Source organism: Triticum urartu, chromosome 5, assembly GCF_003073215.2.
Source record: "Triticum urartu cultivar G1812 chromosome 5, Tu2.1, whole genome shotgun sequence".
NCBI classification, from domain to species: Eukaryota; Viridiplantae; Streptophyta; class Magnoliopsida; order Poales; family Poaceae; genus Triticum; species Triticum urartu.
In genome coordinates, this window is record NC_053026.1 from 433616032 (window position 1) to 433643401 (window position 27370).

The 27370-nt window shown below is 50.5% G+C and overlaps 1 protein-coding gene and 1 long non-coding RNA gene across 2 annotated transcripts; both read right to left on the reverse strand.

Moving 5' to 3' along the window:
• Positions 1-1001: 1001 nt before the first annotated feature.
• Positions 1002-2732, reverse strand: LOC125556165. Its single transcript, XR_007305026.1, has 4 exons — positions 2523-2732; positions 1460-1614; positions 1315-1373; positions 1002-1218 (listed from the first exon to the last, which is right to left on the reverse strand). It is a non-coding gene; the product is annotated as an uncharacterized LOC125556165 (long non-coding RNA).
• A 708-nt stretch (positions 2733-3440) lies between these two features.
• Positions 3441-4264, reverse strand: LOC125507097. The gene is made up of 3 exons (XM_048671790.1): positions 3911-4264; positions 3613-3694; positions 3441-3452 (listed from the first exon to the last, which is right to left on the reverse strand). The coding sequence occupies exons 1-3, from the start codon at positions 4243-4245 to the stop codon at positions 3441-3443; spliced, it is 429 nt and encodes a 142-aa protein (XP_048527747.1). The 5' UTR covers positions 4246-4264.
• Between the last annotated feature and the right edge of the window lie 23106 nt (positions 4265-27370).

Sequence of the window (27370 nt, forward strand, 5' to 3'; positions counted from 1 at the left end):
TGATCTGGCCGAGGTCACCAGCCCCGCATTATGGAGTGATAGCCACACGTAATGGGATCACCATCAGAACCGACAAGGTCTCATCTGTGCACGCCACCTAGGCACAATGCTATCACCCAATGGTGCAATGGCACTGCAGTCCTGGCGAGGATAGCCAGAGCACAGCGAGGGGGAGCACGAGAGACGTGGCAATCTATGCAAACAGAAACAGGGCCAAAGCTAAGGGTGTGCTGCCAGGAGATTGGGTTTCGTCTCGATGCTTGAACAGCTTGTGGTGGTATGCAAATAAGCTACTATTCCAGACAGGGTAAATAAAGAACACAAAAGAAATTGGACAAGCCTTCCAGCCTTGTTCACATATGACATTACACACAAACGTCATAATAGCTAAGATTAAGTCGGGTGTTTAACTTGGTAACAAGTTCAAATACTCGAAAGCTCCACGGAGTTCAATCTACTGATAAATGAAAACAGGTGATAATAGGCAGGGACATCTTCACTCTTCATCTGAATCAGAGGCAAATTCTTCATCCGACTTTAAAAAAGCAGCAATGAAAGAACTAGTCAAAAACACAAAATTTGAATACAAGATGAGTTCACGGCCATGTCGCATACAGGCAGTGCCTCCAAAAGACAACAGAGCTAGAGAACTGCAGACGACTGACATTCAAAAAGGTGGCTGGTGGCGAAATATATAGTACTATGGACCGTGATTGCACAGTAGTTCAATTTTCAAAATCACATCAGCAACACTACTTTCCTCAGCAGTCAACGACTATATGGAGTCATCTAAACAAAAACATGCAACGGCACAACTAAAAGAGCAAAAAAAAACAGATAGCAGACCAGTTTCAAACACCAATAATGGACACCAAACAGATTTAGTGACCTCAGAACAATCAAGTTTCAGGGTGGATACAAACCCAAGCAAACTACTAAGCAGTTCAGAGGCAAGTGCCCTATTCTTCTCACAAGCAGGTCGCCACAAAACAGGCTCGGAACTAAAAGAACAGTTTGGTAACACTACCAACATCCAGGAGCTTTCAGGATTCTTCCTCTAAACATCTAAAAATTCACGTGGGAATGGGACAAAAAACTTGACAGACACACAACTACTAACACATAGAAGGAGATTGGGACTCAAACCTGGAGATTTATTTGATATTCATGTCGATAATTAAGATGTTTGCGGCGCAGATGTTCAGCATTTTCAAGGAACTTCAGAAGATGATAAACACAAAAGAAATAATTAGTCCAGTGGTTCAAAATCAAGTTGCCACAAAATGGTTATTTACCACACAATTATGAAATTACCTCAAAATGGTCTCTTATCCTTTTCTCCTTTTTTTTAGCATTTCTTTAAACTGAGCTTCCTGCAACCGAGGATAAAACACATAGTTAACATTGGCGCAGCACATTGAAGATATTAAAACGCTAGCCAGTACATAAATCACCATACACTGTGACGGGAGTCGGCCCACTGCTTCTCATTACAGGGACCAAAACCAAGTGGGAAACGGATGTTCATGTGGCCGCCTTTGAATGAAGCAGCACGCGGGTGCTTCATACCATCACTTTCATTGTTTATACAGCCATTGCAGGTAGCTCCACGATCTAAAGACAGGTATGGAATTTGTCATTTAAGTGTCAGATGACTAGCCTGGCTCAGATACAACGAGAATAGTTGAATAAGTGCCAAAAATGCATGATTGCAGCACCTACAAATGGCTGTGCATGAACCAGTTGGATTGTGATATTACAGACATAAAGCTATGTATGGTATAAGATGGCACAATGGGCAGGCAAACAGGTCAACAGTAAAGGCTCCACAATAAACCAGAAACACATTTGCAATTATATTATATATATATATATATATATATATATATATAGGGAAAATCCATCCTACCACCCGGTGGTAGTTACCCCACATATCTCATATACTACCATGTGGTACTATATATACAATTTTATTATTTTAAATATGTTCATATAATATATCTAAGATATTTCAAAGCAAGTTACATGAAAAAATTGCATATGAACCCATAGTTTTTGTTATATTTGTGAAATACGTACATATTTATACGTAAAAAAGAGCATACTCAAAACAAGGTATATACTACCTAAAAATTAGTATATATACTACCTAATCATTGTTATATACTACATACTACACGTACATACTCTCGGTTTCGTTAGATACTACATACAACATACAAAACGCAAGTGGTGGTAACTACCACTGCTTGTAGGAAACATTTGTCCTATATTATATATATATATATATATATATATATATATATATATATATATATATATATATATATATATAAGCTAACTTCAAACACTGTACCAAAATGTTTAATTTGAGATACGGGTGTAAATTATCCTTGCCGTCAGCGTTAACACCACAGAAAATGCAGAGAAAACATCCTAGTGTATCGTTGTGATCTATATCTAACAGATAATTTCAAACAGTATTCCAAAAATGCATAATTTGAGATAAGAGTGTAAACTACCCTGGCCGTCAGTGTCAACCCTGGAGAAAGTGTTGATATAATATCCTGAGATATCATTCGAATCACGTGCGACTTCAACGAAGAATAGACTGGTGCTGCCCGCATCATTGGCAGCTTCTTTGGTCTTCACAGTGATATTGAGATGATAGTACCATTCGACACCTTCGCAGATTGATTGCCAATGAACAATTTTTTCGAGTTCATACACACGATCCTAGAATAAGCATTGATTGGATCATTAATGTTGCATGCACAAAGCAGTAACAATAAAATACAACACAAGCCTGGTAGTGGGACAGAGTGAAGGCGAGCAGAGAATGAACCTCATCGTCATTCCGCTTGTCCAGTAAAGCTTCAACCAGTCTCCGAAGTTTGTCACGTTCCCTCTCCACTACTTTAGCCCTTGTGTAGACCTTCGGGGTGCCATCTGGAAAGTAAAGACGTTCACGTACAGCACGGTCCTTCTCTGAAAGCTCCTTATCAGACCTAATTTCAGATCAGAGCATATGATTAATAGATGTTCGTTCTTCAGAGAAGGTAAACGATTTTGTTTTGAGAGAGATCAGAACATTACATGGCATTGCTATTGGGACGAGCATAGGAATCAACAGCACTTGCAACTTCTTCAAGACTCTGCAATGGCTTATCACCCAGAGTAGGATATGTGTAAAAAACTCCTGAACTATCCATTCTGACATAAACTGGTGTAGGCAAACCGGGATCTCTCCAGGCCAAAACATGGTCTGTGTCATAAGTCTCTGAACCCCTGCAGTGGGTAGGCTCGGTCAATGAGTAGAAGAACGATGACACGCTATGCTAGAAGATATAAACACGCTATGGATTTCAACCAGATGGAGAAACAGAAAACGAAAGAGCAAAAGCTTTTTTTCATACTCATCGGAAGATGACTTTTCCTCATCAGGCAAATCCCTGAAACGGAGAAACAAGCTAGATGAGTACATAAGAACTATTTGTGTATATCTCAGGAGATTGAACATGGTGGCACGGCCAAGTTGAACGGCGATTTGCAATCCAGGGAGGCGTAAAGCCAACTGAAATGCATTTCTATATCTGCGTACGTTTAGATTACAAGTAAGAACAGGTGACCAAAGAGAGGTAGGGCATACACAAGTGCAGAGAATCTGCCTCCGACCTGATCCACCGGCTGAGACCTGAAGCGAAACAAGCAAGCCTGATGAGTGGTATAACAATTTTTAAAACCTTAGGAGACGAATAACCAAAGATATATCATGGCGTGATGTGGCCTGAAACCTTGCCGCGAGAAATCAGACAGAAATTTAGTTACAAATCACCGTCCACGGAGAAAACAATTCGATTTCGACTAACCAGAAACAGGAAGTGATGAGGGACTGAGAGCGAGATCTTACAGGGAGAGTGCCATCCTCTGCTTTGTATTAGAAGATCTGATCTTTACCGGCAGGGATGACCTCCTCTCTTGTGGCTGCTGCCTGCCCTCAACAGATCCCGGCGGGAACATGACGGCGGTGGGAGTGTCTCTTCTATTTCGTCGACCCTTCCTCCTCGGTCTTTCCGTCAAAACCGACGTATTTTCTTTAGTGGCGACTAACTTGACCGGCGGGGAGGAAGACGATTCGCCGACCAGCGTGGAGGTAGAAGGCGAGGTGGCCGTGCGACTGAACGGCGGGGACGAGGAAAAAGGTGATCCGCCGACCGGCGTGGAGGAAGAAGGCGAGGTGGCCATAGGACTGACCAGCGGGAAGGAAGACGGAGATTTAGGGCATCTCCTGTCGTTGGCCCGTAGGAGGGGCAAAAATCGCCTCCTAGGGTGCACCCGCGCTAAACCGCACACTGGGAACGTGATGCTCCCAGTCGCAGTCCCTTACGAGTTTTTAAAATATTTAAATTTAGCGCAAACACAATGCAAATATGTTTGAGTTCGTTTAAATTTAAATATATTTTACAGAAAAAGGAAAAACTACCGCGGACTACCTCCACCGTCTTCCTCGCCGCCCGCCTCACCGCCCGCCCACGCGGTTCTACATGCCGAGGAGGCTATAGAACCGCGTGTAGTCACTGCCGCCGCCGCCGCCGCTGTCGTCGTCGTCGTCGTCGCCCCCGCCGACGCCTCCGCCGTCCCTGCTGCATCCCTCCCCCGGTTGGCGCGGCGGGTTGGACGGTCCGGGGGCGTCGTCGTCGTCGCTGTCGAGGACCACGACGCCGTGCTCGTCCTCGCGCCCACACTTGCGGGCGGCGATCTCCTCCAGGGCCCGGCGCTGCCGGACCATCTCGTCGCAGAGGTAGTCGTCCCGCGCCCACCGCAGGGCGTCCTCGTCGGAGAAGCCACGCCGGGCTATCTCCTCGTACTCCGCGGGGAGGCCGGGCTCCGGCTTGGGCTCGACGAGGACGAAGCGGCCGGTGGGGGAGGCGTTGTCGTCGATGCGGATGCCGGAGCTGCGGGTCCGCGCGCTGACAGGCGTGCCCTAGGGCTCCGGCTTGACGGGCCGGAGGTGGAGGTAGGGGGAGCCGCCGAACGAGGAGGAGGACCCCCCGGTCTCCATGCGCCTCTGGGTCCAGGAGCTTCCCCGGCGGCGTGGGAAGGACGGGGGAGCGGGGTACGCGAGGCGCGGCGTGTTGCCGCCCTCGATGTACTCGAGGACGGCCTCCAACGTGTGCCCGGGCACGCCCCACCACTGACGCCGGCCGACGGCGTTGAGCCTGCCGGAGGGCTCGACGCCGTTGGTGGCCTCGAGCTGCTCGGCTTGACGGCGGCGGAAATAAGGCTCCCAGAGCGGGCTATTGGGGACGTACCGTGTTGACGCGGCAGGGACGAGCGGATGTGTGCAATCTCCGCACGCCGCACCGTGCCGGTGGGTACCGGGGGCACCGGCACGCCGCCGGCGCTGATCCTCCACGCCCCGGGCACTCGCATGTCCGGCGGGACCGGGTACTCGGCCTCGAAAAGGAGGCGAGCCTCGTTCTCGTGAAGATGGCGGCGGCCGAAGCCGTTCGCCGCCGCGTCGTCGCCTGGGAAGCGCTCGGCCATGGGTGTGATGAACTGGAGACGGCGAGAGAGGAGAGGGAGGAACGACAACGGCGAGAGAGTGCGAGTCGCCGAGTGCGCTGGGGCGTGTCTTATATAGGCCGAGGCGCCGCCCGTGCGCGAGACGCCGTGAGTACGCGTGACGGGTGAGGGAGGTCGAGGGACGCGCGTCATCCGGTCTTCACTGCGCCGCCCATAAGGCATCAATGGCGCAGGCTGACCGGCGCGGCAGCGCGGCAGCTTTGGCATTGATTCGCCGCAGGAAACAAGGCGATGAGGACAACGAAGGGGCGAGAAGAGAGCCGTGTCCCTGACGCGGCGGGCCCGCGGCTGTTTCGCGCCAAAACAGTTCGCCCCGGCGCCCCCGGGCGCCCCCAGCGCGCCGGGTTCGGCCTGGGTCCGCCGGCGCTGTTTTCGGCCCAAGCCGGCAAAAATCGGGCTCCTGGGGGCGCGACTGGGCCGATTTTTCGGCGCCGACGCAAAAGAAACGCCTGGGAAGGCCTTCCTGAGGCGCGGCTGGAGATGCCCTTAGGGTTCGGGCGATTTGCTTTCTCGTGGGGTGGGTGGGGAAAGGGCAGAAGAGAAACACTGTGTGTGGTGGGTGAGGAGGCAACGCTCGCTCGGCGGAACTAAGACCTGGCCAAATGGGCCGGCCCGGCCTCTGTTAAATGGGCCAGACACGGCACGGCCCGACCAGGCACGTGAAGTACTCAGGCCGTGCCGGACCGGCACGCGTGCTGGCCTCCGAGACCCAAGCACGGACCCTGGTTAAACGGGCTGGCCTATAGACATGTCTGGCACGAGAAGGCACGTTCGCCCGATTTTTCAAAAAAAAAACAAATGCACGACAGGCCTACCGGCGTGGGTGGTGTGAGTTGTCTCTGCTCGTCGCTTGATGAGGACATCAATACCATTGTTACACCCACAGCCCCTACTGTTACATATACTGGACCAATTACTAGAGCTCGCGCACGCCAATTAAATTACCAGGTACTTTCGTTTCTTGGTAATGATTCTAATGTTCATGAGATTATGATGCTGCCTAAATTGGATACATTTGTTTTGCTTACAAATGAAGGGCCTAGCTTGGAGAAGGATGAACATTGGAGCAAGAACACGCATGGAGTTGATGGCATGCGCAAGGGGATCAAGAACAGAGTTACAAGTGATGATTTCAGGACTTTGAAGCCGCCATAAGGAGTGCATGAAGCCTTGGACGAAATATACAAGATGCCACTTCATAATATTCGTCCATAGGCTATTCTAGGTGCTGCGCCACCTTATTAATGGGCCAGGCCCATGTAATTTCAAAATACTTAAGTATAGGCTATTTTTAGAGTCCGTATGTGTGGGGAAACAAGAGTTAGGGTTGGTTTCGGACCCCACCCTCAAGGGCCACGAAATTCCCCTCTCTTCCTCCATATATACAGCCCTTAGGGCGTCGTTTAGACTTGGGTTTTGTTTAGATTAAAAGTTCGCCATAGCTGCAACTTCGCGTACTTCGTTTGTGTCCAACGACCAGACCAAGACGTCACAGAACCCCACCTTGATCAATAAAGCTTTCATCTTATATTCGCAATATCCAGATTGCAATCTCAGTTTCTTGCTTGTTCTTCGTTTGCTCGCAGGAAACAGGCCCTCGTGGTCAGGTTGATCGTGCTCCGGCGTGGTCAATAACCCCTCGGAAGTTGGTTTAGCGATTGCTAAGGCGCGACGTCTCGCACGTTCATAGTCGGATCGTCAAGGTCGACTCCCACAGAAAACGATAGCCACCATCTCATCGAAACATCGGGACACCTTTGCCTCTATCATCGCTTGTGCCGAATGCAGCCGGAGCTAGATCCTCTAACCTAGAGAAGCAAAGTCACAATGTTACAGTGTAATCCTAGTTTAAAATGAAAAAGCAATGTTAGAGACAATTTAGCAGATTACTTACTATTGATATTTACTGTAGATATAAATAATCCATAATTAATTTTATTTCACTATCAAAATGTTTATATGTAATGATTATGAATATACACATTAAATCTGTTATTTGCATATTAATTTAAATCATTTTAGCCTCAATCATATGGATTGCAAGAAGGGAAATTAGGGGATTGTAGCTTCTCTAACTTTCCTTTTTAATGTTAGAGGATCCAGTTCCAATGCAGCCATGCAAGGCTGCATGCATGCATGCACAACACACGCTATCTTTTTTGGGATCAATGTTGCCGTTTTTATTTTTTTGGAGGAAAGCCCTCAGCTCTATTCATCAGCAAACAACATAATAAACCCCTAGAAAGATAAAAATTAGAACACATACCCTGGAGGCCCATCCATCCCCTTCCGTCGGAGCGTCCCGATGGCGCGCCGCTGCCGCCCCTCCGTCGCCAGAGCCGGGCTAACCATTGTTGATCACGCAGCTAGGAAGTCATCAATGCATAGGCCCAGAATGACCATCACCCAAAGGAAGGAGACGCCAGAAAAGTCGATGTCGAAGAACACCAAGACTCGATAGTTTGCCAGATCTACGAGCAAGCACCACTGGAAGCTCGTCGGTGTCGCCCCAAAGGACCTTGTCGAGGTGGGGGAGAACTCCGGTACTGTTATTACACACCGACGTCGTCTCCACCACCTCGCCAGAGCCATCGGGAGACACTACCCTACTATATACCACACCTCATGCATGAATCTGAGGTCTCCCCACTCTCCAGCCACCGGAAAAGCAGACGGGGAGGGGAGAGACCGCCGATCCAGCCGTCGGCGGAACAATGGACATGGTGAACTCCTTTTCCGCCTCTCCACGAGGGTTACTAGATGCGATTCGCGTGCAACTGTTCAATGTTGCCGCTTTATTTAATCATAAAAGTTCGGGAACCTCATCCGAGATTACATCTAGCACACAGTCTGGGGTAACCCCCAACCAGACCTTACAAAGTTCATCACCGACACCGACTCTAGGTAATTTATGCGTGGTAACATTAGCAGAATGATGAACCCACGACACTTTAAACCCAGAACACAAAGCAAGCATCACCTTGATCTCCTGTATCCATGGCCCTCCACTGGACATCTCCTTGTGTGGTTGGTTCAGCATATGCATCACACTTTGAGAATCAAGCTCCACATGGACCCTCACAACGTTGATTTCCTGCGCCACTTGTAGCGCTCGTGTGCTGGCCAAAATCTCCACTATTTCATGATCCACTATGCCAGGAAAATGATGACAAAGCCCATCCATAAACGCTCCCCCGTGGTCCCTAATCACAGCTCTAGCTCTAGCTCCAGCTCCTCCCTTGTCACCGGCGTAGAGGAAGAAGGCGAGGTGGGCATGGGACTGAACGACGAGGAGGAAGAAGATTCTCCAAACAACATGCAGGAAGAAGACGAGGTGGCCATGGGATTGACCGGCAGGGAGGAATACGGTGATTCAGGGTTCGTCGATTTGCTTTCTCAGGTGGTGGGTGGGAACGCAACGCCTGCTCAGCGAAACTAATACAAACCTAGCCAAATGAGCCAGCCCGGCCCGGGTTAAACGGGCCACACAGCGTCGAGGAAGGCAAGAACGCCGCAGGCGAGGCGGGCGGCCGATAGTGCCGCAGAAGGCAGCAGCAGCGCGGACAAGGCCGGCGGCCGGCAGCCGCGGAAGGCAACAACTGCGTGGACGAGGCCGACGGCCGGCAGCCACAGAGGAAGACAAACGGCCGGCAACGATCTTGGAGGAAGACAAGCGGCCAGCCGCTCGATCGATCGGGATGCAATCCGATAGGATCCAACACAGCGATGGATCAGCTAGCTAGCATGGATGTGAAGCGCCTGGAGCTGGAGATGGACATAGGCAAAAGCAAAATCACGGTCCGGCAAGAAAGAGAGCAACGGCGGCCGTGCAGGAGATTGGATCGAGAGCAGTACGAGTTGCGCGTGCGGAAAAAAACCTAAAACTCTAATACCATGTTATGAAAGCAACATAATATTATTACGAGGCCAAAGATAGCATATATATATATATATATACATGAGAATGTCAAGAGACTAGAATGCAAAAGACCAAAAGACATAACTAATATAACTCTAACAAACAGTACTACCATTGTTGAGTATGTATTTTGTACTTCACGTGTATTGAAATTGTGGCCCACCTCCTAGTCTTATATAGTTGAGGTAGAGGCCTTTCCTTATATTATATATGCGTGCACCAGCACCTAATCAATATAACGATTATTGTATTGCAAAACATCTCTCCACATGGTATCGGTTTTTAGGTTTTAATCCTTGTCTTCCGCTCCCGTGGCCGCCGCCGCGCGCTCCTCCCGCGCTGCCGTGACCCCAGCACCGTCGCCGCCGCGCCAATCCTCCCACGCCGCCGCCATCGTGCGACTCCTCCCATGCCGCCGCCGCCACCCCGCCGCCGCCGCACGACTCCTCCGCTCTGCCGCCGCGCGACTCCTCCGCGCCGCCGCCGCTACCCAGTCGCCGCCGCGCGACTACTCCCGCGCCGCCGCCGCTACCCAACCGCCGCCGTCGGACCCGCGATGGCGTCCACCGGCCCGTCCGCCGTCGCCTTTGCCGTCCCGCCGCCGGCGCCCTCTGGTGCAGCCTCGCCGCCGTACAGCGCGGCCGCCGCCTACGACGTGCCCGACGTCACCCACATGCAGCTGGCGCCCTCTGGCACGGCCCCATCACCGTATGGCACGGCCGCCGCCTATGGCGCGCCCGGTGTCACCCATATGCAGCCGGCCCCGCCAATGGCCGGCGGCCATTGATACGTCTGCAATGTATCTACAATTTTTGATTGTTCCATGCTATTATATTACCTCTTTTGGATGTTTATGGGCTTTATTTTACACATTTATATTATTTTTGGGACTAACCTACTAACTGGAGGCCCAGCCCATATTGCTGTTTTTTTGCCTATTTCAGTATTCCGAAGAAAAGGAATATCAAACGGAGTCCAAACGGAATGAAACCTTCGGAAGCGTGATTTTTGGAACGAACGTGATCCGGAGAGCTTGGAGTGCAAGTCAAGAAGTTGCCGAGGAAGCCACGAGATAGGAGGCCGCCCCCCCCTTAGGGCGCGCCCCTGTCTCGTGGGCCCCTTGGGCGGCCACCGACGTACTTCTTCCTCCTATATATACCTACGTACCCCGAAAACATTTAGGAGCACCACGAAACACAATTTCCACCGCCGTAACCTTCTGTATCCGTGAGATCTCATCTTGGAGCCTTCGCCGGCAGTCTGCCGGAGGGGGAATTGACCACGGAGGGCTTCTACATCAACATCCTTGCCCCTCCGATGAGTTGTGAGTAGTTTACCACAAACCTACGGGTCCATAGTTATTAGCTAGATGGCTTCTTCTCTCTTTTTGGATCTCAATACAATGTTCTACCCCTCTCTTGTGGAGATCTATTCGATGTAAACTCTTTTTGCGGTGTGTTTGTCGAGATCCGATGAATTGTGGGTTTATGATCAAGTTTATCTATGAATAATATTTGAATTTTCTCTGAATTCTTTTATGTATGATTGAGTTATCTTTGCAAGTCTCTTCGAATTATCAGTTTGGTTTGGCCTACTAGATTGATCTTTCTTGCCATGGGAGAAGTGCTTAGCTTTGGGTTCAATCTTGCGGTGTCCTTACCCAGTGACAGAAAGGGTTGCAAGGCACGTATTGTATTGTTGCCATCGAGGATAACAAGATGGGTTTTATATCATATTACTTGAGTTTATCCCTCTACACCATGTCATCTTGCTTAATGCATTACTCTGTTCTTATGAACTTAATACTCTAGATGCAGGCAGGAGTCGGTCGATGTGTGGAGTAATAGTAGTAGATGCAGGCAGGAGTCGGTCTACCTGTTATGGACGTGATGCCTATATACATGATCATGCCTAGATAATCTCGTAACTATGCGCTTTTCTATCAATTGCTCGACAGTAATTTGTTCACCCACCGTAATACTTATGCTATCTTGAGAGAAGCCTCTAGTGAAACCTATGGCCCCCGGGTCTATCTTTTATCATATTTGCCCTGAATCTACTTTTATTTGCATCTTTACTTTTTGCATCTATATTATAAAATACCAAAAGTTTATTTATCTTATCATATTATCTTTATTAGATCTCACTTTCGCAAGTGGCCGTGAAAGGATTGACAACCCCTTTATTGCGTTGGTTGCGAGTTCTCAGCTTGTTTGTGTAGGTGCGTGGGACTTTTGAGGAGCCTCCTACTAGATTGATACCTTGGTTCTCAAAAATGAGGGAAATACTTACGCTACACTTGCTGCATCACCCTCTCCTCTTCGAGGAAAACCAACGCAAGCTCAAGACGTAGCAGCCATGCTTCGCCCGACCCGTCGATGGCCTCTCCGGGCTGGTGTTACCCGTTGTCGCCTTACCAGCCGAATGGCGCCGGCTACGGCGCCCTCCTTGCGCCGCCGCCCGTCGGCGGTTATGGTCCACCCGTCCTCCCGGCGCCCTATGGGGGCCTCCCGCTACCGCCCTCCCTCGGTGGTTATGGCCGGCCCGCCCTGGCGCCGCCCTACGCGGGCCTCCCGCCACCACCAGTACCTGTGTCATGGGACCCCACCCTCCTCGCCGCCCAGCACTCCGCGTCTTCGCCGAGTAGCTCTGTCGGTCGAGGCGACTGGTACATGGACTCAGGTGCTACTGCGCACATGACAGCTCGTCCCGATAACCTAACCTCCTCCACTCCTGTTCGCACACCCACTCGTATCATCATCGGCAATGGCTCCTCCTTACCTATCACTCACATCGGTAGCACTAGTTTTCCCTCCACTTCCACACTCATCACTATGTCTAATGTTCTTGTTTCCCCTGAATTAGTCACAAACCTAGTTTCCGTTCGTCGTCTTACTAGTGAGAACCCACTTACTGTTGAATTCGACGGTGTTGGTTTTTCTATGGAAGACGCCCGTACCCGGATGATCCTTCACCGATGTGATAGTCCCGATCAGCTCTACCCAGTGCACGCCGGCGCCTCCACCTCCACACCAGTCGCCCTTGCCGCCGATGTTGACCTCTGGCATGCTCGCTTGGGCCACCCCAACCCCACAGTATTACGTCAAATTCTTAGGAGTTTCTCTTTCTCATGTAACAAGCTCGACGAGCACTCTTGTGAGGCCTGCCGCTTAGGCAAGCACGTTAGTCTTCCCTTTAGTGCGTCTACCTCAGTTTCCACTTTTCCGTTTCAATTGCTTCATAGTGATGTTTGGACGTCTTCCGTTGCGAGTAACACGGGCTATCTATACTACTTGATGATCCTAGATGATTATTCTCACTATGTGTGGACTTTTCCTCTTCGTCGTAAATCCGATGCTTTAGCCACACTCACCGCCTTTTATTCCTATGTCACCATCCAGTTCGGTCGCCCCATACTCGCACTCCAAACTGATAACGGAAAAGAGTTTGACAACGTTGCTCTTCGCACACTTCTCGCCTCTCACGGCACCACCTTTTGTCTGACTTGCCCCTACACTTCTCAGCAGAACAGCCGCACCGAGCGCATTCTCCGCACTCTGAATGACTGCGTTCGCACGTTACTCTTTCACTCTAACGTGCCCGCTCGGTTTTGGCCTGATACCCTCGCTACTGCCACTGTCTTAGTTAACATTCGTCTGTGTCGCCCTCGGTGGAACTACGCCCCACACCACCTTCTCTTCGGCACACCACCGTCCTATGATGGTTTCGACATCTTCGGGTGTCTCTGTTATCCTAGCACCACGTCCACCACGCCACACAAGCTCGCACCATGATCCGTCCCATGCGTCTTCCTTGGCTACCCTCCTAACACAAAAGGTTACCGGTCCTATGATCCTGTCACTCATCGTGTGTACACCTCGAGGCATGTGTACTTTCTCGAGACAGTGTTTCCTTTTTTTCGGGTTCCTCCGGCTTCGGCCCCTTCGGTGCCGGCCCCCGCGCCTCCCTCGTGGAGCGATGCACGATGGCAGCCCCCGGCGACCCCCCGGCACGGCGCCCTCTGCCGCTACCACCTGTCTTCGTGACTCCCTCCCCTGAGGTCGAGTCCGAGCGGGCACCCGGGTCCCCGTCTCCCTCATACGAGGTTGAGCACGGCACCCCGCCCGCCCACCCGGCGACGGGCTCGACGTCACCCTCGCCCGTCGCCTCCTCTGCCGCCGGCTCCGCCGCCGCCACGGCCTCCGCTGTTGCCGTCGTGGCCTCCGCCGCCGCCGTGGCCCCTGCCGCCGCACCGGATGCCCCCGCGGTCGCCTCCACCACCGCCACCACGACACCCGCCGACCCTACTGCTCCGCCACTTGGCGTGACTACCCGTGCCCGAGCAGGAGTGCTTCGGCCCAGCACGCGCTACTCTGCCGACGAGTATGTGTGCGCCGCCTCGACGTCGACGCCATCACCCGTCCCCACCTCCGCTCGCGCTGCCCTTCGGGATCCCCACTGGCTAGCTGCGATGCAGGAGGAGTTCGACGCCTTACAGTGCAACCGCATGTGGCAACTTGTTTCGTGCCCCCACTGTGCCAACATCATCTCTGGCAAGTGGGTGTTTCGCCACAAGACTCGCCCGGACGGTTCTCTCGAGCGCTACAAGGCTCGATGGGTGGTTCGTGGTTTTCGGCAGCGCGCGGGCGTGGACTTCACCGACACCTTTGCCCCGGTTGTGAAACCGGGCACGATCCGCGCAGTCCTTCAGCTGGCCGTCTCGCGCGCCCGGCTTGTGCATCAGTTGGACGTTTCCAACGCCTTCTTGCACGGTCATCTTGCCGAGCAGGTGTTCTGTGAGCAGCCTACTGGTTTCGTCAACGCCGAGCATCCAAACTTCGTATGCTTGCTCTCCCGCTCTCTATACGGGTTGAAGCAGGCGCCTCGGGCTTGGTACCAGCGTATCGCAGCCTTCCTGCAGTCTCTGGGCTTTCAGTCCACTTGCTCTGATGCCTCACTCTTTGTGTATCATTAGGGAGCTGACACTGCATATTTGCTGCTCTACATCGACGACATCATCCTCACGGCGTCCACCCCCGATCTCCTTCAGCGGCTGACTGCTCGTCTTCGTGATGAGTTCTCCCTCAAGGACTTGGGGCCCCTACACTACTTTCTCGGCATCGAGGTGATCCGCCGGGCTAACCGCTTCTTTCTGCATCAGCAGAAGTACGCCCACGAGCTCCTTGAGCGTGCCGGTATGCTTAACTACGAGCCGGCACCCACCCCCGTCGACACGAAGGCGAAGGTCTCTACTCTGGAGGGGTCTCTCGCGTCCGATGGAGCATTTTATCGCTCTATTGTCGGTGCTTTACAGTACTTGACGCTGACTCGCCCCGACCTGCAGTACGCTGTTCAGCAGGTGTGCCTCCATATGCACGCCCCACGTGACTCTCACTGGACTCTGGTGAAGCGTATTCTCCGTTACATACGCGGCACCATGTCCTTGGGACTCACCCTGACGGCCTCCGCCTCCACCGACCTCGTGGCCTACTCGGATGCTGACTGGGCTGGCTGCCCCGACACGCGATGCTCTACGTTAGGCTACTGCGTCTACCTTGGGCCCTCGTTGATCTCTTGGTCATCGAAGCGGCAGCCCACAGTCTCCCGCTCCAGCGCCGAGGCAGAGTATCGCGCCGTGGCCAACGCAGTGGCCGAGTGCTCTTGGATACGTCAGCTGCTCCAGGAGTTGCTTTGTGATGTTCACAAGGCCACTCTTGTCACTGCGATAACGTCAGCGCGGTCTACCTCTCCGCCAACCCGGTGCACCATCGACGGATGAAGCATATTGAGCTCGATATTCACTTCGTGCGCGAGCAGGTTGCCCTTGGTTGTGTTTGGGTTCTCCACGTGCCGACGACGCAACAGTTTGCTGATGTGATAACTAAGGGATTGCCTACTCCCGTCTTCGAGGAGTTTCGGTCCAGTCTCTGTGTCTCCAGCGACGCTTCGACTGCGCGGGGGGGGGGGGGGGGGGGGGGGGGGGGGGGGGGGGGGGGGGGGGGGGGGGGGGGGGGGGGGGGGTGTTGAGTATGTATTTTGTACTGCATGTGTATTGGAATTGTGGCCCACCTCCTAGTCTTGTATAGTTGAGGTAGAGGCTTTCCCTTGTATTATATATGCGTGCACCAGCACCCTAATCAATACAACGATTATTGTATTGCAAAACATCTCTCCACAAGCATAAATAAACAACTCCAAAATTCTGCTCGTTTTGAGAGGTTACATTTCGCAAGCTCACATGTCTTGCAGCCACTCTATAATTATGCTTGTATAATTATCAATTATCAGAGCAAGGCAAGTCCAATGCTGAGTGCTAACATGAAACTCATTCAGTGTGTAACATTCAGTTTTATCTAAAAGTAAACGGAACATTCCATTCCAGTGCCAAGTGCTGCGTTAGAAACTTTAGCTGAATGCATAAGGCTGTAATTATTAGCTATGAATGCGCTCATTCAGAATTTATGTGTACGACAGCTTGAACCTTAGCATACAACTTTGGACTAGCAGTAGTTCAACCAGTTACCGTTAGGATTTTAAGAAAGAGTAATTGCCTGTGCCAAAATTTTGTTGCTGCTAGCTTTGGTTAATGTGCGCTTGCCCATTTCGGTAGGAAACTCAACGAGGATTGTGTGTACAAAATGAATACACAGGATCATCTAATAATTATATTTTGCTTTGAAATTATCTGAGTATTAGCACATAACCTGATTCCCACGTACAACCTTCAGTAACTTGAAATAATGCTAATTTAGAATTAGAAGCGTGTGCATTTCCCGTTTCCGATCAATGTACTGAACTGACATGCCATTCTATAAAATAGAAACTGAATCTACATGGCATTAACTTTAGAAGCACATAATCTGATTATTAGCACATGTGTATGCATGACAGGGCTGTATTACTGTTACGACCGTAGAGGCCCACCGCACAATCTTAGCCTACAAGTTATCTTAGGTTAATTCTTATGCAAGTTATTTTAGGTTAATTCTTATGAAAGTTATCTAGGTTAATTATAAATATAGGCTGTAAGACTTTTTTTGGAATTAAGTAATAAGAAGATTATCTCTATTGCCCGGCTCTCAGAGGAGCCGGAACCCTAGCAGCCCCCTGCCTCTTGCGCTGCCGCCGCCATCTTCCTCTCCCGCGACGGCGCCCAGGCACCGGCGCGGCCGCTCTTTGCCACGCCCAGCCCCCTCTGTCAGGACCCCGATCCTAAGTCACACCGATCTAGCATGTAACACTTCATATCACTTTGCGGCCTCACGCACGGTATTCCCACGGGTGCCACCTTACCTGGCCCGGGACCGTTTGCACCTTTTGGCTCACGTGTATGATAGTGTCGCTAGCATCCATATGACAAAGAACCCAGGCCGACATGACTAGTCGTGAACCCAAAGTATTACTAACTTACAGGAACAGGCATACATGAATCAACCTCGAGCATGTCGGTCAACAACGTATGAATCCGGGCTGTAGCACTGGGCTAACAGGACTCCGGGAATCCGGGCTGTAGCAGGCTAGGCAAGACTCCGGATGTCACCGCGTGACATTTCCCAAAGGGACAGACACAGGAACGAAGTGATTCACATGCCGGCCAGTCAAGTGTTCCGGAGCAGTAGTGCTGGGCTAGCAGGACTCCGGTGAACCGGGCTGTAGCGGACTACTATGGCTCCTGGAAGCACAAGACTACATTTCCCCATAAGAGAGGCTACCAGAGGTAAACAACTAGGTTGTCGGATCCCACACATAGCAATACACGTTACACGTACGCATGACATGCAGGTATGTGCGGTACAACATGGCATCACAACATAACTCAAACTCATATAGATAAAGGCCCAGCAGAGCCACATAGCATTCAATACAAACAGGGGTCTCATGACCCATCATTCAAAGCATACAAGCAACGGAAGCATTACATGTCTGAGTACAGACAACTACAAAAGGAAAATACTAGGAAGCCTGACTATACACGACCCTCCCAAGGGTGCAAGATCGTAGCTGGGATACAAGCTACTCGTCGAAGTCACTAGTGTAACCAACTGCAAAACATAAATAAGCAAACGTGAGTACAAAGGTACTCAGCAAGTCTTACATCAGAACTATCTACATATGCAACATTATCAACAAAAAGGGGGGGGTGGAGTTTTAACAGCAGCAAGCCAGCTTTGACTCAGTGGCTAACCTATACTACGAGTATCAGAAACTTCTTTGAGGTAAGAAGACGCACACGAGTCCACATGTTCACCATGTCAATACTCCACTATGGATCCATTCCCGTCTTCCTACGAGAAGGCCATCCATAGCACTCACGCTTATCTTGCGTATTTTAGAGTATCCACTTCAAGTTCTCTATGTACTACATAAGTCCTCCAAGTTTCCATATCCGAGGAAAACGGCAATTCGAATAGATAATGTTGACCCTGCAGGGGTGTACTTCGTCACACACGCTCTCGCCACTTATAGCCCTGTACACGTCATGTACCTCGGCAACCTTCAAGCGGATGCCGGGCGAGGGTGTCGGCCACGACCTAACTAACCACACAAGTCTCTCGTCCAGGTTTATCGCCTATTCGTGTTCCATCCGCAAGGAGATCCGGCCGTTCTGTCGCTCACGGCCCCAAACGATGTGTGCAGGGTTCCCAAGCCCACCATCTGGGTGCCACTTGGTACACCGTGCCACGGTGCCTAGTCTGTCCCAAGCCCGTCCCGTCGGACACCACTTGGTAGACAAGTAGCACTACCTACAAATGCCAGAAACTAGTTGCAACTCCTGGACAGAGATCAAGTGGATTAATAAGCCGAGAGGGGTCGGATAACCGGAACCCAATGTGTGGTAGTAACTGGACTTGGATAACATACACAGAACTCAGTTCTTAAGGACGGTTCCAATGAGACAACCCACCATGTACTCCTACATGGCCTCTCATCGCTACCTTTACCAAAACGTGTTCACACACTTAGCCTTTACCGGTAGGACATGTTCACCACTCCGATTCATTCCCGATGAATCAGACCTGACACAACTCTAAGCATAGCTGGCATAAAGAAAAACAAGCATGGATGAGCAGGCACATCAAGGCTCAAGCAACTCCTACTCATGCTAGTGGGTTTCAACTATTTATTGTGGCAATGACAGGTCATGCAGAGGAATGGGTTCAGCTACCGCAGCAGAAAGTAGCAGTTTTGAATCGTTGTTGTCCTAATGCAGTAAAAGGAGCAGGAGCGAGAGAGTGGGATTTATCGAGATGCTCAAGGGGGTTTGCTTGCCTGATAGATCCACGAAGAAGCACTGCTCCTCAGACAGGTACTCGGGACACCTTCCAGAGTAGAACCTATCGAGAGGGGACGGTGCCGGCAATCAATAAACAACCATATGCAACAATATGATGCATGAAGATGACATTTCAAAGATGCTATGATTTGCCCTAATGCATCTAGCATCAATTTGGTTGAAGTCCATATGTACCAAGGGTTCATATGCAAACCCCAAGTTAAATATATAACATGCCATTATTATGTTTTCACTTATACAGCAAGTAGAAGTTGGTTTTTCATGCATGAAACTAGCATAAATGGATTCCTTGCATTTTTCTGATGATTTTTCATATATAATTTATTTCATTCTGAGCTACGGTTTAATTTCTATGATTTTTAGAAGTTTTAACTATTTTCTGAAATTTCCTAATTTATTTTAAATCCAGAAAATAGTTTATTGCATCAGCGTGACGTCACAGAGGCGTCAGCAGGGCTGACCAGGTCAAACCTGACGTGTGGGGACCACACGTCAGTGACACTGGGGTTAACCCCGGGTCAAACCCGCACTGACCAGGGTTTGACTTGGCTCTGGGGCCCACTGTCAGTCTCAGGGGGGGGATTAGGCTGCGGGATTAGTCCTAATGACCAGGCCACGTCGGCAGTCGCCGGAGTTCGGCCGGCGACGACCAAACCGTGCGGCGGTGCTTCGCGGGAATGCGCTACAGGCGGCGGGTGGACGCGCGAAGGCCACCAGAAGATAGCCCGCACACGCCCGCATCTAGTTGGCTGCTCGGGAGGCCGCTGGGTCACCGGAAACGACGGCCACGACCATGGAGGCGGCGGCCGGAGTTCGGTGGTGCACAGGCACGGGGCTACGGAGCACGAGAAGCCCAACTGGGGTTGTCTACGGCTTCCTGGCGTAACCAGGAGCACGACCGTGCGCTCGGGTGCGACTACCGCGAACTAAAGCGACGGCGGTGAAGAGGACGCCGGCGGTGAGCTCACGGCATGGTGGGGACCGGAGCTAGCGAGCATAAACGAGAGAGAGAGGAGACGGGTTCGACGCGGAAGCTCACAGAGAGGCTATCGGAGGGGTCGGCGGGCGCGGGGACGGCCGGTGGGCAGCGAATCGACGCCGAGGATATCCGGGCACCGAGGTTGAAGAAGACGTCGGGGACGATGTTGTGGTGCTTCCCTGGTTGCTTGGCTCGGCGTGGATGAAGAAGACGATGGTGCGGAGCTTGAGGTCTCATCGGCGGGTAGTGGGGTGGCCGGTGGCCATGTCTACGGCGAGCGGCGGTGACGGGCTCCGTTCGGAACCGAGCAGAGAAGGGGGGAGGAATCCAGAGCGAGAGGGGAGGGACGCAGGGGTCGAAGGAGGTGCATGGCGATGCGAGGGAAGGTCCAGGCGACGGGAGGACAGCCAGGCAGGGTGGAGGTGGCGCGTGGTGGCCACGCGCGTGCGTCGTGCCTGGCTTCTCCTCTGCCTACTACCAAGAGGTAGAAGATGGGGCTGCCCCTGGTGGGCTGGGCCGCCAGGTGGGCTGGCCAGCTGGGCTGTAACAGTGCCAGGCCTCAGCTAAGCTTTTTTTTTTCTATTTCTGACATTTGTTTTTTTGGTTTAAAATAAATACTAGCACAAAAATAAAAATGTTGAGATTCCTTGTGACCACTAGTTATAATATACCAGAGGCCCTCACCAAATTCCAACATTTTTGGAGCCATTAAAATATTTATATAATTTAAACAGCTCCAAATCAAATATTTATGCATTGATTCAAAAATCCAAAATGAGTAGCAAAAATGTGCATCACCTCTTGTTGTTGTTCCCAACATTATCCAAAGAGCATGAACATTTTTGAATAGCATTTTGGGTTCATTGAGAATCCATTTTAAAGTTGAACCTATTGGGAAAAAACTTTGGTGCTAGGGTTTGCAACATCCCCATTTCAATTTCATTTGAAATTTAAACATGATGCACATAGCAAGCTTAGGATCATACCAGAACTAGGGATGTGACACCCTCCTCCCCCTACTGCCTACGGCCAAGACCAGGCAGAACCCTAGCTCCTAATACCTTGGTATCAGCTACCTGGGTTTCGACCATGTCATCGCCACCACCAATTCCGCCGCTGCCCACCAGCACCCTCACCGCCGCTGCCACCAACTCCATCACCGCCGCCGCCTTATCGCCGAGCGCCACGGCCTCGCTCACCCTCCCGTCGGCACCGATCGCCCCCGCCCCCGGCACAACGCCGAGCCAGGGCCAGCCACCGCCCCCCGTACACAATTCGCCGCCATCTCCTCCCCCATGCCGAACCAGTTTTCCCCGGAGGCCATGGCCGGCGTGCTCAATGACCTGGTGATCGCGGTCCAGGGCATCCGTCTCTATTTGGCTAGCCCGTACGGGCCGCCACCGCCGCTACCGCCAGCCGTACCCTCGGGCCAGCCGGCACTGCCGTGGTACTCCGTCCCTGCAGCGCCCATCGCCGGGGGCTACCCGACGCTACCATCGACGGCCTCTTCCATGCAGCCCTGGCCCCAGTGGCCGATGCCAGCGCTCGCGGCGCCACCCGCGCCGCCAGCAGCCGCCCAGGGCCCGCAGTGGCCGGCCTACTCCGTCCCCGCGGCCATCGCGCTACCATCGCCGGCCGATTCCACGCCGCCCTGGCCCAGTGGCCGACCCCAGCGCTCGCGGCGCCACCCGCGCCACCAGCAGCCGCCCAGGGCCCGTAGTGGCCGGCCTGGGCCGCGCCACCCACCGCCTCGCCGTCCCTCCCGGCAGCCACAGTGCAGGTTCCGCCGCCGCCACCGCCCAGCCCTAGCCTGGGCCGGTCCGCGCCAGGCGGTCTTCCGATCCAGGAGGTCCGGTTCCCATCGTCACCATCTCCGCTTCCAGGCTGGCTCCACGGGACATCGCCTCCGCTGGTTTACACGGAGGCCCGGGAGCCGTCGGGTTCCCATTTGCAGCCCGGGGCATCGGGCGCCATGGGGGCCTACGCCGGCCTTCCCACCATGGACCAAGCACCGTCATCAGCTCTTCGGACCGCCGAGGAAGTGGGCCATGGCGCGCCAAACCAGCAGCCGCCCCGGTTCACCAAGCTCGACTTCGCCACTTATGATGGCTCGGACGACCCGCTTAACTGGCTCAACCAGTGTGACCAGTTCTTCCGCGGGCAGCGCACACCCGCGTCGGAGCGCACTTGGCTGGCGTCCTACCATCTCCGCGGGGCCACCCAGACATGGTACTACGCCCTCGAGCAGGACGAGGGTGGCATGCCCCCGTGGGAGCGCTTCCGCGAGCTGTGCCTTCTTTGCTTCGGACCGCCATTACACGGGAGCTGATTGGCCGAGTTGGGCCGCCTACCTTTCATCTCCACGGTGTAGGATTTCGCCGACCGCTTCTAGGCCCTGGCGTGTCACGCGCCAGGTGTGAAGGCCCTGCAGTGGGCTGAGCTCTTCGTCGGCGGCCTTCCGGATCACATTCGCGTCGACGTGGAGCTTCACGGACCCCAGGATCTCCAGTCGGCCATGTACTATACGCCCGTGCGTTTGAGCGCCACGCGGTGGCCATCCAGCAGGAATCACCGTCCCGGACCGCTGGGTCGCTACCAGGGCCGGATTCCGCGCAGGGTCGGCCTGCGCAGGCTTTTGCGGCACCCCTCGCCGCGACCTCGGGACGCCCGTTCCGCCGGCTCACCTCAGCTGAGCTCCTCGAGCGTCACCGCCAAGGATTGTGCTTCAACTGCGACGAGCCCTACACGCCCGGCCATGCCTGCCCGCGACTCTTCTACCTAGAGGTTGCAGACTACATTCCGGAGGACGCCGTCGCCGCCGACCTGGCCGCCCCAGCCGTCGAGAAGGTGTTTGACGCTGGTTGATCGCCTTGAGGAGTTCCGCCAGCGCTTCCCCACCTTACAGCTCGAGGATCAGCTGTTTGTGCAGGCGGGGAGAAGTGTTACGACCGTAGAGGCCCACCGGGCAATCTTAGCCCACAAGTTATCTTAGGTTAATTCTTATGCAAGTTATCTTATGTTAATTCTTATGAAAGTTATTTAGGTTATAAATATAGGATGTAAGACTCTTTTTGGAATTAAGCAATAAGAAGATTATCTCTATTGCCCGGCTCCCAGAGGAGCCGAAACCCTAGCCACCCCCTGCCTCTTGCGCTGCCGCCGCCATCTTCCTCTCCCGCGACGGCGCCCAGCCGCCGGCGTGGCTGCTCTTCGCCACGCTCAGCCCCCTCCTTCCCCTACTGCCTACGGCCAAGACTGGGCAGAACCCTAGCTCCTAACAATTACACAGTTGTAAGTCAATCATTGGGGGGCAGTGGAAGGAACAGAGCAGATGGAGAAGCTATAATTTAGAACTATCAAGTGGGTAGTAGAGTGGTAGATGAGAGCTTAGTGTAACCGTTGATTTACATTGATATCTCATATGCTTTTGGTTTATTATTCAAGATGGTTTTCTTGCTGACGATGTTCTCGAAATCATAGGTCAAGTTATTAGGAAATATTGAATTTCAGGATTGATACTTCAAAGGTTTTTACTACCACTAGGCTCCGTATGGTTAAAGATAATCTCCATTGCTTCTGTAGTCAGTCTTTAATTTCGTTATTCACATTACAAACTTGAGTTTAGTTGTTTTTGTTGGCATTTGACGCTACCCTAGATAATTAAATTTTAATCTTACGTGTTCTTCTGTGATGTGGTCTTGTAGCACTATAACCTTCTATGGACTGTTCTGGTCGCAATACCCAGATCTACATTTGTTTAACTCCCGCTCCGCCACGCTCCGCCGTAGAAGGTTCCCCGTAGATCCCTCGGCCAGCACGGCCTGCCTCATGGCCGCCCCTCCCTGGCGCAGCACCGTCCGCGGCATCGCTGCGTCCACGTCGCCAGCGACTTAGACGGGATGATGGGGCCAGGGAAGTGGAGCAGTCTCAGGGGAGGTGCGCGTCCGTCACCGTGCGCGCGCTCCCAGGACCACCTATCGACGCACGATGCGCCGCTCGCCTGATTCCCACCGGCCGCGGCGGCGGTCGTGTTTCGCCGGGGACGTCCGGGAGGGGCGCGAAGAATGCAAAACCACGCACAGAGCACGGCACACCGATTAGGCTTTCTGGCCCACGCTTTTTTTGGAGTAAAGGCCCACGCTTTCTTTGTCGGGCAATCCGCCGAGCCGGCACTAATGGGCTTTGGCTTGTCCCATACGCGATTTGTGTACAGAAGAGTCGAGGGTGCGTCTAAGCTTGACTATTCCTTCAAAAGAAAAGAAAAAACTATACCCTCTTCTTCTTCTTCTTAAAAAAGAAAAAGGAAAAATGCTTTACCCTTGTCTGTTTCTCAATAAAAAAACGCGACTAACGTCTGACTGGCCGCTCGATTCAAACATATCCGAACGATTCTACCTCACCTCCCTCCTGTGAAACAACCAAAGGCTACGAGGCTCACCAACGCTACCCTGCCTCCCTTTGCGACGCCAAGCGCGCGCAACGCGCGAGGCCGATGCATCTCGAGGCTCAAGTTACAAGGCCATGATAGCGCCCCTAGCCCACCTTACATCACAGACGACCTACCACCCAAACCCTACCTTGACAGGCATGTAGCTTTTGTCAAATCTTAGGCAGGCGTAGTCTTAACATGCGTGTAGCTGTCGGAGTCCACCTTGATGAGAATGAGGGCCCACAGGCCCAGCCCGATGACTATGGGCCGACTAGGTTAGCACCCCCTAGTCCAGAACTCCGTCACTTTTGTTTTTAGTCTTTCTTCCATTTCTTTCTCTTTTATGGTAACACCAATGCCCTAGTTCGTTAGAATTACTTTTGTTTTATTTTTATTCATATTCTTTGTTTGTTTAAGGTACACCAATGTCCCTAATTCATTCTGCCTTAAAATAACTTTTTTTGCTTATGATTATGTCTAATGGGAATAAAGGTGATTGTGAGTGTTGTTCATCCACTTTAAAGCTTGTAGTTGTAACCAAGTGCATGACCACTTGGTTTAATTAACACAACTTCTACACATGTATATATAGTTGTTTTTGCATATTATGGAACAGTGCAATTTCTACATAATCTATGTGATTTTTTTTTGTTTTTTTCCTTTTCCTTTGTTTTTAGGGTTGCACCAATGCCCCTAATTCAGTTTTACCTTAGAATAACATTTTGTTTTTGTTTTTTGTGTGTTTATGATTGCATGTAGTTTGAATAAAAAGTGATTATATGGTATCGTACATCTGCTTTGCAGTCCATAGTTTTAATCAAGTGTGCGGCCACAGATGTGAATTAACACTTGACATCATACATACATACTATTTTTGGAAAAATTTGTGCAAGTCTACACGTGTCGTCAAAGAAAATCTAGTAACATGTATAGCAAAGAAAAAGTGGGTTACACCAAAAAAAATCATTCGACTTACCAATTGTGGCTCCCATCTATTTATCCTTAGAATACATTTTATTTATTATTCTGTTCTCAGTTATGTTTTTATTTTGAGTAACATCATTTTAACGATTCTTTCTTCTTCAATGGATTTTTATACTTTGAATATTTTTTTGAGTAATTTTTTAACCAACATCACTACTAGATTTTTTTCTTTCTTAAATAGTTTCTTCTACTTTCATTTTTAACATTCTTCTTTTGGGTAACACCACTCCCATGCCTTTTTTCTTACTTAGATTGAAAATTATTCTTTCCTTACCATTTCTAGGTTAAAATTAATTGTTTTTTAAGTTTTTTCTATTTGATAGGCGCTTGGAAAAATATTAGTTCAGTCCATTTCCTTATGCATGTTTGCTTCTGTTTGTTTTCCTTTTTCCAGCCGGCTTTTATTTTCCTTTATGTGTACATTTTGTTGTTGTGTTTGTGTAAGTGTATGCATGCAAATACAATAAAATATGGGTGTAAATTATACCGGAAAGCAAATTTTCCATATTATATGTTTATTCTTGCATATTATAGAAAAATGCATTTTTGTGTAAATTATGTGCAATTTTTTGTCATCATTTGTTTTAAGTTATGTTTTTCATTCCTTTTCTTACAGGCTAATAGCAACGCACTAATGCATTTTGTCTTAGAAAGTTTTATTATATTTTCATTTTGTGTGTGTTGATATACACACAAGTAGTATATGGTATGCATATTAATTATACTCGATGCAAATATTGCACTATCATATGCATACTTCTATGCATAATATAAAAGTGTAATTTATGTGCAAATTGTGTGCAAGTTTTTTCATTCTTATTTTAAGTTTTTTTTTTACTTTTTCTTTAAGGTTAATACCCATGCCAATAATCCATTCATCCTTAGAATTTATTGTATTTTGCTTTAGTTTTGACAGAAAAATATAAGAATGGATGAACAAGATGAATATTGGACATTAGTTTTCAATCTAATGTTCTCAGCGAATTTGACTCAATGTCAAAAAATAACTGAGACGCCTATAGATAGTTGACCATTCTTTTTTTGTTTGTTCTTGTCCATTTGTAGATTGTTTTTGTTCAGTTCACTAATGTGAATAGATTTTTTATTATTATTTAAATGACTATATGGTACTTTAATTTGCATGTAGTATTTTGATCTGCAACAATTTTGTTTAACCAACTCATTGGGTTGAGCTCAAACCCACATCTTAAAGCAATTTGATGTGACCAATGCAATTTATTGTTGATTCTAATTAAAAGATTTAGCATGATTGCACGATGGTTGCTAAATATAATACACCAGAATTTGGGTCTTAATTCCCCCTTTTCCCTCTATTATTATTTTTAGATTTATGATGTATGACGTTCCCTTTCCAAATTAGAATGGAGGTACCAACACGCATGTACGTGCCCATGATTTCCCGCAAAAAAGAAAAATTATACGTGTCCATGATGTCAGTCAGTCCAAGTGCATCTACTCCTACATGTCAATCCGCCCACCCTTGGGGTCGCAGTCAATAGCCTGACCTGATTCTGATCCATCCCTATTGTTATTATCTACTAGCTAAATGCCCGTGCGTTGCTACGAGCAACATATATATATATATATATATATATATATATATGAATTAAAAAATCCCATTTAGGACTGAGATGAAAAATAAAAACTGAATAGCATTATGGGACGTTATCATTGTAATACCATGCACATAAGAAAGATCCCCTAAGCGAACCCTGTTGACTATTCGTAAAATCAATTAGAATGGAAAAATACATGCAACATGTGCCCCCACCCCCACCCCCGGGTGAAGAAGGAAAGACAAACAACAATGCTAATGGGGAGCCACTAGTAGAAAACAGGGTTATGGTCCAGGCCGGCTCAGCCCATTAGTCCCGGTTCAGTCTATAACCGGGACCAATGTGGGCATTGGTCCCGGTTCATGAGCCCAGGGGGCCGGCCGGGCCACGTGGGCCATTGGTCCCGGTTTGTCTGGACCTTTTGGTCCCGGTTGGTGGGACGAACCGGGACCAATGGGCCTCGCTCCTGGCCCACCACCATTGGTCCCGGTTGGTGGCTTGAACCGGGACCAAAGGCTTCCCTTTAGTCCCGGTTCATGTCATCAACCGGGACCAATGAGGTGCCTATATATACCCCCTCGCGCAAGAGCAGAGCACAGTT